Source organism: Glossina fuscipes, unplaced genomic scaffold (genome assembly GCF_014805625.2).
Source record: "Glossina fuscipes isolate IAEA_lab_2018 unplaced genomic scaffold, Yale_Gfus_2 111, whole genome shotgun sequence".
In the NCBI taxonomy this organism is placed as follows: domain Eukaryota; kingdom Metazoa; phylum Arthropoda; class Insecta; order Diptera; family Glossinidae; genus Glossina; species Glossina fuscipes.
In genome coordinates, this window is record NW_023998454.1 from 3,783,113 (window position 1) to 3,792,634 (window position 9,522).

The 9,522-nt window shown below is 34.8% G+C and overlaps 2 protein-coding genes across 2 annotated transcripts in view; one reads left to right on the top strand and one right to left on the bottom strand.

The window, feature by feature from the left end:
• LOC119639054 (zinc finger protein 568) overlaps window positions 1-4,299 on the bottom strand; it is a 27,500-nt gene extending 23,201 nt beyond the window's left edge. Inside the window, exons 1-5 of the mRNA XM_038036223.1 lie at window positions 4,063-4,299; window positions 3,330-4,003; window positions 3,135-3,269; window positions 2,498-2,608; window positions 2,374-2,442 (exon numbers count right to left, since the gene is read on the bottom strand). Of these exons, the coding sequence (XP_037892151.1) occupies window positions 2,374-2,442; window positions 2,498-2,608; window positions 3,135-3,269; window positions 3,330-4,003; window positions 4,063-4,227 (1,154 nt within the window). The 5' untranslated portion in view covers window positions 4,228-4,299. The remainder of the gene's footprint in view (window positions 1-2,373; window positions 2,443-2,497; window positions 2,609-3,134; window positions 3,270-3,329; window positions 4,004-4,062) is intronic.
• Window positions 1-5,679, top strand: part of LOC119638912 (probable 39S ribosomal protein L45, mitochondrial) — a 21,036-nt gene extending 15,357 nt beyond the window's left edge. The window contains exons 2-3 of the mRNA XM_038036013.1: window positions 4,394-4,502; window positions 4,565-5,679. Of these exons, the coding sequence (XP_037891941.1) occupies window positions 4,458-4,502; window positions 4,565-5,584 (1,065 nt within the window). The 5' untranslated portion in view covers window positions 4,394-4,457 and the 3' untranslated portion in view covers window positions 5,585-5,679. The remainder of the gene's footprint in view (window positions 1-4,393; window positions 4,503-4,564) is intronic.
• Window positions 5,680-9,522: the final 3,843 nt, after the last annotated feature.

A 9,522-nucleotide genomic window follows, 5' to 3' on the forward strand; every position in this document is an offset into this window, starting at 1 on the left:
GGGCAGTGAGAATACTGCAAAACTATTAAAATCCGATAAACCCATACCTAGTCTAATCGGGTCGGCCGTTTATTTTCGCTTTTGGAATCTGCAGAGTTGTGAAAAATTGTGAGCTGTGATAATTATATATACGTACTCCCAACTTGTTTCAATGGAACATATTTGAAAATTTTTGCAAGCTAATAGTTTAGATATTCTCGAGAGCAATTATAAGCAAAAATTGTCCTTGATCAACTAGTTGACACGGTATGTGAAAAGTCAACGAAAAGATTTGAAATTTTGCACGCTCTTTTGTATATTTACTATTTCTTCTGCATTTTGCTGAGCGCTGTCCTGACCAACGAAAAACTTTGGCTTTAAAAGCGAAGAACATTACTTCCCTTCTAATAACAACATCAAGAATTCAAAATCCTATTCTCTTTATTCTCTTTCATCATCTTTACAACAAAAATAAGGTAACATAAACTATTCTTGCAACTCTATTGAGATGAATGGTGGGTATAAATGGAACTATATATTTCCGGAGAGAAACAAAAGTTATATGTTTACCATCGAATGTATCGACGCAATGTGGAAAGCTCCTCGTACTACCGAAAACCTCAGCTATTTTTTTTTATCCACATTTATTGGGAACTGCTATGCTGAGTTTTTAAATATTATTTCGCTTTTTTTTTATATGCAATCATTTGAAATCATAGTCATATGAGAGTAATTTAAATTTAAGGTAGATATATTAACATGAGTTGAATATTGTTTCGCTGGCCGTGCGTTGAATCTTTTGTAGAATAAAGATAAATGAATAAATGATAAATATTCGAATTATATAACAACATATTTAGCTTAAAATTTGGTGACATTTTATTTTTCTGATCATAATGTATTAAGCAAGCATAAAAACTCAAAAAAAGTGAAAAAATTAAATTTAATCAGCTGGAACATTGTACGGGTATAGACGATTTTTCCAACTTTTGTGAGAGTGTTTCGTAAACTAGACATGGAAATTATCAGCTTGTTAACTTTTATAATTTCTGAGTAACGAGCTAAAACCCACAAATTTTTCTCAAGAAAAATGGAGCTGACTAATTTAGCCTATTGTCAATAAGAAATCTGCGTGCAAAAACTTTTCATGTTTCTACCAAATTTGAAGTCGATGTCTTCGGCGGCCAGGGTAGTGCTGACAACATGGCTTAATCAATTCAGAATTTCACGCTGATCAAAAATATATATATTTTACAGGGGCCGAAGCTTCCTTTTGGGTGTTACATATATCGTGGAAAGAAACAAAATTAATATTGCGAATGATTTAGGTTTAACAGAATTGTTTAGGTATATTTCCACCACTTATTCTCATTTAGCAGAATAGTTTAGGTATTTTTCCACCACTTATTGAAAGCAACTCTGTTCTCTCCATCTATTCACAGCTGTCGAGCAATTTATAAACAAACATTTTGTCGTGCCCAGGTTCGTTAATTTGGTCATGCCCAGGTTTACTATCAATTCATAAACAAACATTTTGTCGTACCCAGGTTCGTTAATTTGGTCATGCCCAGGTTTACTATCATTTTATAAACAAACCTTTTGTCGTACCCAGGTTCGTTAATTTGGTCGTGCTCAGGTTTATTATCAATATAAACAAAAAATTGGTCGTGCAAAACCATGATCAGCTGTTTTCCCAAGAAAAAATATTAAATTATTTAGGAAAAGATGTAAAAAAATTTCGAGACTTTCGAAATTTCATGCAATAAGCAAAATTAATGCAATGAGGTAATCCCCATAAGTTGTCGAAAACACGAGCAATTTGTTTCCATTTAAGTGCATTGCATGTTTATGCAGGCAGCTGTTAAATTCCACATATGCATTTGCGTGTTTCGTAAATGAATTTGCGCGCACATTGAAACGCCTATTTTAAATAAAAGTGGGACATTTCGTACGTTATCCAATACACTGATTATCTATAAAATCGAAATTCATTCGAATGAATTTAAATGTGATTTTCTTATAGCAATACTTACAGGAGTATGAGAAAAGGTCTACATCTATCTCAAATGAGGAAGCGAGCTGAATTTTTATGTTGTTTGTCTTCAAGAAATTGGTATATCATATCAAATTCTTGAAATTTGTCATGGTCGCAAAAACTCCAGCAGCATTACGGCATCAATAAGTGGTGTTACATAAACAATTAAAATTTTTTATTTAATAAATTTTCATTATCACTAATTAATAAATAAGTTTGTTTACTTTTATATTTCACTTCCTTATTATTTTTTTTTTTTGGTTAGGTATATTAAAGAAGAGTGAATTAGGCCCATTAACGACAAGAGCATTATTTATTTATTTTTATTTATATTTATTTATATTTATATATTAGCAAGCCGTTTATGCCGTCGTTCGTGGTCGTTCTTGTGATGCATTTGAGCGAACTTCTTACAGCAGAAATTGCACCTACGCACAGAATGTTAACAACTAAATGTTATCAAATATTTTGGATAGAACTAACCTGTAAGGTTTTTCACCGGTATGAGTTATCATGTGAACTTTTAAAACATTTGAGTAGGCGAAACTTTTGTCGCAAACTTTACATTTGTATGGCCTTTCGTTCGTATGAATCCTGCAAAATGTGAAAAGAAAGTTAGGTTAGAAGCTATATCCCGCAGGAATTGAATATTTTAAAACACACATCCCTAGCTCAATTTGAAATAAAGTTATTTTTAAATATTTATGTACGTAGGGCAATTCTTTATTCCCCTTAGCAGATGTAGAAATAATATATATGGTAACATATTGCTATTTCATTAGAACGTACGTACTGCAAGGTCTGGCTCGTTTAGGTTCCGTTGCCGTTGACATTAACCAAAATTCTCTGACGACTAAAGCTTAGACACACTAAGCTGCAAACTAAAGGATATTACCCTTGGAAAGCGATCGCTTTGTTGGCGAAATACGTAGTTATAATTTCATATGATTATCTAACTTAACAATGACTTAAGATTTTATAAGATAAAAGACTAGACAAGTCTTTGAAGGCGTAGTCTAAATGAGGAACAGTGAACAGACATACAAGACAAGTATATAGGCAGAGGTGATTAAATAGGCTCCGCTATTGATGCCGTTTTATAAGTGGAACGAGTTTGTACCTTTCATGTTTAATCTTTGTAGAGGGATCTGCAAAGCTGGCTTCACAATATTGACACTTAAATGGACGTTTACCGGTATGCGAATTCATGTGTCTTGCTAGCTGAGGAGTCATAGAAAATCGTTTGCCACATATCCTAGAAATTGTAAAGAATTTTATTTACCAGATATTGCGATGTATTTTATAATATGCTCACTCGCATTCATGCGGCTTTTCATTTGTGTGGAACTTCAAATGCATTGTTAATTTTGATTTTTCATTATAAATGTTACCGCAATATGAACAAACATAGTTCACAATTTTATTAATAGTTTCCGTCTTACGTTTCTTATAAGTTGCTGTTTTAGAGTTTTCTTTCGAGTTATGTGCAGCTGGTGCATTAAGTTTTTGCACATAAACATCATGCAACTCTTGTCCAATGTTTCCAATTGGTTCGATTTGCAAAGGAATAACATTGTTTGGGCGTGAAGCTTTGTTGCAAGACTTCTCTTCTAAATGCTGAATTGAACCAAAATATTCCGTATTTAAGTCATCGATCTCCTCAACTAGTTCACATTCTTCAACATTTTCAAAATCTTCTACCGTTTCAGCCAATGTTTCCACTTGATAAACTACTTCTTGTTTATCGCAAACAAAATCAGTCTCTTCTTCCACACAAATGAATTGTTTACACTCTTCCTCCTGTCGTGTTTCCGGTGACGCCTCTTGTGTATAATTTTCCAAACCTCTAATAAAAGGTTTCTTAAGTTGCAAATCTTCTTTAAGACGCTTATCTGATCTCAAACATAGTTCTCGAAATTTATAAGCACCTTTCAATAATAAGAGACAACGTCTACACATTTTATCTGGCATATGCGACACCAAGTCAATCTAATTAAAAAGTACTTCATTTGGAGTATACTTTAGACAATATTTAACTTTTTATATACCTTGATGTTTCCGATTTCTTCTATGCAACTAATAATGTTATCTTCAAAATCGTCTAATGCTCTTATTGAGGCATGATCACTAAGACGCAACGAATATAATCGTCTAACTTCTCCACTCAGACAGATTCGGCAGATTCTCCATTTGTCGTTGTCAGGCTGAACCATTCTTTTAACCAAAAAAAAAAATTGGAACTTTTCAATTACCTTTGCAAAAATGTAAGTCGTTGGTTAAAAACCATTAATCACGACACCTACGTAGTTTGTTTTTTATCTTGGCGTTGCCATCTTTCATATGCAATAGAATAAAAAAGCAGCCGCTATTGCGTGCTTGAACAACAGCCTGTCAGCTGGTTGCGTGATGACTATTGTTTTTAAAAATAAAAATTGTATAAAAAATGGAAGTTCTTAATTCTACTAAACACTGCTTCAAGATTTTGCAGGTACCTAATAACAATTTATGAATATAAACATATGTAATTAACTTCACTCTTCCTCTTCGTAGGTTCTGCGACCGGGGATTACTACTTTTGGTATTCCAACTCTTTGGCAAACGCAACAGATTCGTCATCGCCAAACCAAGCATTGGAATCCTAAATTCAAGCGATTGCGTAAATTGAAGTTCATCAAAATTGATTTACCTAATTTAAATGAGAAAGCTTCGGATTTGCCAAAGCATGAGCTAAAGAAAAGACTAAAGGAACGTGGTGTCTTGCCGCCCCGGCCTTGGTTAGAGCGACCTTTTCACATAAGCTGCACGGGAGGTATATTTGAAGCATATGTGCCCCCGGAAGGCGATGGAAAAAGGTCCATAATTTCTGCGGCTGGGGCTAAGCAGAAATTTGAGTTTCTTGAAAAGAAATCGAAAAGTATGTTGGCCGTACGTAAAATACGCAATTACGAGGAAGATTTTAGTACTGACGATTTTGCCGCAGCAGCTCAGGACGTTTACATAGGAGCTCATCAAAAAATGGCTTTGAAGGATAAGCACAAATTACGGGAATTGGTTACCGAACGTTGTTATCCCGAAATTATGCATAATGTTCGAGATAAAACAATTCACTGGAGTTTTTTAAAATCTTTGGAACCCCCTTATGTCGTTCATGCACGTGTGACTGATGTAATATCGAAAGAAAATTTGTTCGCTCAAATTACAGTACGTTTTCATACGCAGCAATTATTGGCCATATATGATCGTTTTGGGCGCTTAATGCACGGCAGTGAAATTGTTGCTAAGGATGTTCTGGAATACGCGGTTTTTGAGAAACATATTTCCAATGAGTATGGAAAATGGCGTTTACATGATAAAATCATACCCGATTGGTTACCACCTAAAGAACCTTCAATTGCTACCTATCGATTGGTAGAGGAATCTGGTGAAGTGACACTGCAGCCCACTGAATTGAAAGAAGTCAATGAAGAAGCCCATCCAAAATTAGAAACTGAAGAGGAAAAGGACAGACCTCAAATCACCGCATCCACAGGTCCAGATTCTTTAACGAAACCGAACAAAGCGGCTATTTGATTATATTACTTATTATTGGGGTGGCGCATCAAACGCTTGTGTTCAGTACAAGCATAATACATTTATTCATTCAAATAATCTTATGCCTTTTGTAATCCGCTCACATAAATTTTTCCTTTTCTTTACACGCATGATAATATGCGCTACAATGGAAAATAAAGCGAATAGTGATAGACAATTGAAGCTTATTTTACTAATTTGAAAACTAGTTCAGAATTACTTACAAAAAAAATTAAGTTACTTTGTTTCCTGTTACTTATGGCGAGTGCTGATATTGTATTCGAGTTTTACTTGATCGAATTTTTAACGCTCTTGTCAAAGAACATTGTATTTATCGATAAATAACGTGTACACTAAAGGATTAACAATTTATGCTTTTTGCTTAACTTTAAACGTCAGAATTTAGTTTCTTCTTTCAATTTCTGCTTTCATGAGGATCCTTATCATCCATCAATATGCATTTCCTTTCATCATATTAATGATGGTTTGTTGAAATGTCTTAATGTGCCAAATCAACCTTTTTTAAATAATTATTATGATTTTCATAAAATCAATATTGTATTACTAAAACATCGTCTTTCACATCTGACGCTTGATTTCTCAACCGGTAGTATTGAAAGCTTATTGCCATCGTTCTACAATACATTAAATCTAGCTATTGCTGCATCTGTTCCGATCAAGCATTGTCGACCTCGAAGCAGATGTCCCCCGTGGTGTAATAAGACAATTAAATATCACAAGAATAGAAAAAACTCGCTATTCAAAAAATATTCGAAAAGTGGCTCTGTGCTCGACTATGTCGCTTACTCGGTGGCGAGGCATAGATTTAACTCATCATCATCATCATTATTACTGCAGATACCTTCAGTTCATTAAATCCTTCTTTAAATTTGTTAACTCTAAAAGAAAATTTTCCACATATCCCTCTCATGTTTCTTTTAATGGCTCTAATTCCTCGGATGATTTTGAAATCTCAAATCTGTTTGCTGAGTATTTCCGACAAAACTTTTCGATTGCTACTTTCGATTTATCAGCAAGCTACCCATATCCTATAACTGACTCGGTTTCAATACCTAACTTGGTTATTTCGGAAGATGACGTTTTTAAAGGGTTGAGTTCTCTAAAATACAGTTGTTCGCCTGGACCTGATGGAAATCCATCATGTGTACTTAAATCTTGCGCCGTCGAGTTATGTGGTGTGATCTGAAAGATTTTTAACCTGTCCTTGAATTGAGGTGTTTTTCCTTCGTGTTGGAAGAGTAGTTTCCTTATTCCTATCCACAAGAGTGGAAGTAGAAAATTTGTAGAGAACTACAGAGGCATAGCCAAGTTGAGTGTCTTGCCCAAGTTGTTCGAGCGAATTGTGACTCAGCATTTGGCCTTTCCCATTAATTCGTATATTTCTCCGCACGGCTTTCGTAAAGGGCGATCTACAGTCACCAACTTGTTAGAGTTTACCTGTCATGTTTTCAAGGCTTTTTCTAGCGGCCCTCGCACAGATGTTATTTACACTGATTTAAGCAAAACATTTGATATGGTTAACCATAGACTACTTATCTTTAAACTCCAAGCCTCTGGTTTTCCACCCTACTTACTGAAATGGATAAGCTCTTATCTGCACAATAGATCCTTAAGGGTTTTGTTTAACTTCATCACTTCGGATGAATTCCCCGTTATGTCTGGCGTACCTCAAGGAAGGTACTTAGGTCCCATTTTATTTAGTTTATACATTAATGATCTCCCATCGGTGGTGAATTCCAGCCAGATCTTAATGTATGCTGATGATGTGAAACTGCTTTCCTCCTTCTCTGTTGAATCGCAATAACCTCAGCTTCAAGGTGACTTGGATAATTTTGTTGCATGGTGCTCTGTGAATGTTCTGAAACTAAATCTGAGTAAATGTAAGAAGCTTTCATTCTCAAGAAGAAAGTCATTCATTACTCAGTATTTCATAGATTCGCATAAGTTGGAGGACGTCGATTCGATTACAGATTTAGGCGTTCTATTTGACCATAGGTTACGTTTTAACTTGCATATTGAGCTCTCGATTAGCAAAGCTAGGTCCGCGCTTGGTTTTATAAAAAGGTGGTCCAAAGAGCTTAATGATCCCTACATTACGAAAAGTCTGTACATGTGTTTGGTTAGACCCATACTCGAGTATGCCTCAGTTGTGTGGTCTCCTTCATATAGGTGCTACGTAGATTCAAAAGCAATTCTTGCTGTTTGCCCTTAGAAATTTGGGTTGGGATCCGATTGCCTCTCTTCCTCCGTATGAAAATAGGTTGCTTCTGCTGTCCTTACCGTCTCTTGAGAAACGTAGATTTGTTCTTGGCGTTTCCTTTGTAATCAAAGTAATAAATGGTGCTATTGACTCGCCTTCATTACTTGGTGAAATAAGCTTTAATGTCCCTAACCGCTTCTCTAGGCACTTTATCTTGGTTAAGCTTAATCAGTGCAAATTTAATTATGAGCTGTTCAATCCGCTCAGAGTCGTTTGCAAGAACCTAAATGACGTCTACCACTTATTCTCGTTATCGGACTCTTCAAAGTCCATTAAAGCAACATTGCTTAATACGCGCGAGTTACCTATGTCGTATTTAAACTAGCTTTTATCCTTAAAAAGTCGTTACGTTTCGAAAGTGAATTATTGTCAATTTATTATCGGTTGCCAGGCTTATGCATGTTTGCGATGGCTTAGCGGTTCATTTGCAATTTGGTCCTGTACCGGTTGTAAGTGTGCTCCTATGCTGATAGTGTACATGCTTTTTTTTCTTTTTCTTTTCTTCTTATTTGTTTTATTATGCTTATACTCAATTTTATTGTTAATTAATATTAGTTTTGCATTAAGAGCCTATTGAACTCGACTGTTATTTGTTTAGTTGAGTTTCTAGTATAAGTGGAATAAAATAAATAAATAAAATAAATAAATAGAAAGCTCTTATTAAGTCGTATTGGTGTTGGTAAGGAGGACAATTTCATGTTTCTACAAAGTAGCGTTGAAGCTGCCAAAGATGGTCAAAACATCCAAATCTCTTTTATTAGCAATATATGCTTGTTGGTTTTTCAACTTATGTATAAATCTAATCTGAAGTAATTTTCACAAAACAATTATTAATGATCAAAAAAATGTTAACTTAAATTTGTTATATAGCGCGAGAGTTCAGCTATAAGTGCAGATATATCCTCCAATGAAAATGTAAAGTGTAGGAAATATTCATTTAATTGCTTAAAATTTGGAAGAAATGCCTCGATTCGATTCGATTGCTCACTTTCACAGCGATGGTTCTTCGAGCTCTCTCACACTATACTACTTTATTCAGTTTATTCTCAGTCGCATAACGGAATCGAAGCGTTGCAATTTATTGAAAGCAGCTCTGTGGTCTCTCCATTCTCCGCATAGGGTAGTTTCTTTATAAACCTTGTAGAGGAAAAAACCAGCTAACGGTTTTTAGGGAGAGATCAAAGCCATTTTACAAGTGCACAAAGAAGTTGTACGAAGTGAATAATTGCGAAAAAATAGTTGGAGAGGAAAAAAAATTGATGCATTTATGCATATGAGTGTAAGCTTATTGCGTTGTTAGCATACGCAAGCCGACGTTGATTGATAAAAATATGTACATACTTCTTTCTTGGTTTTCTGATGTGAAAGATAATTAGTTAATCGCGTTATATGCGTTTGGGTGCGGTAATGGCCGAGTTTCGCAAGAAAAAAACCAACATATTGATGAGGCGGGGCATGTAAATACGGTTTTTAGTTTGTGCAAATGTTTGCTGCGTGCTAGCAAAAAAAGTATAAAAGCATCATTTTAGTTTATATCCAATTAAATATGAATCGATATCGCCTACCTAGTAATACTTAACCTCAAACGGATTTAAAGATCCCTTCTAAAAAAAAATGTCAACCTTTTGCTGATCTGTTTACATAAGTTGTTCATTTC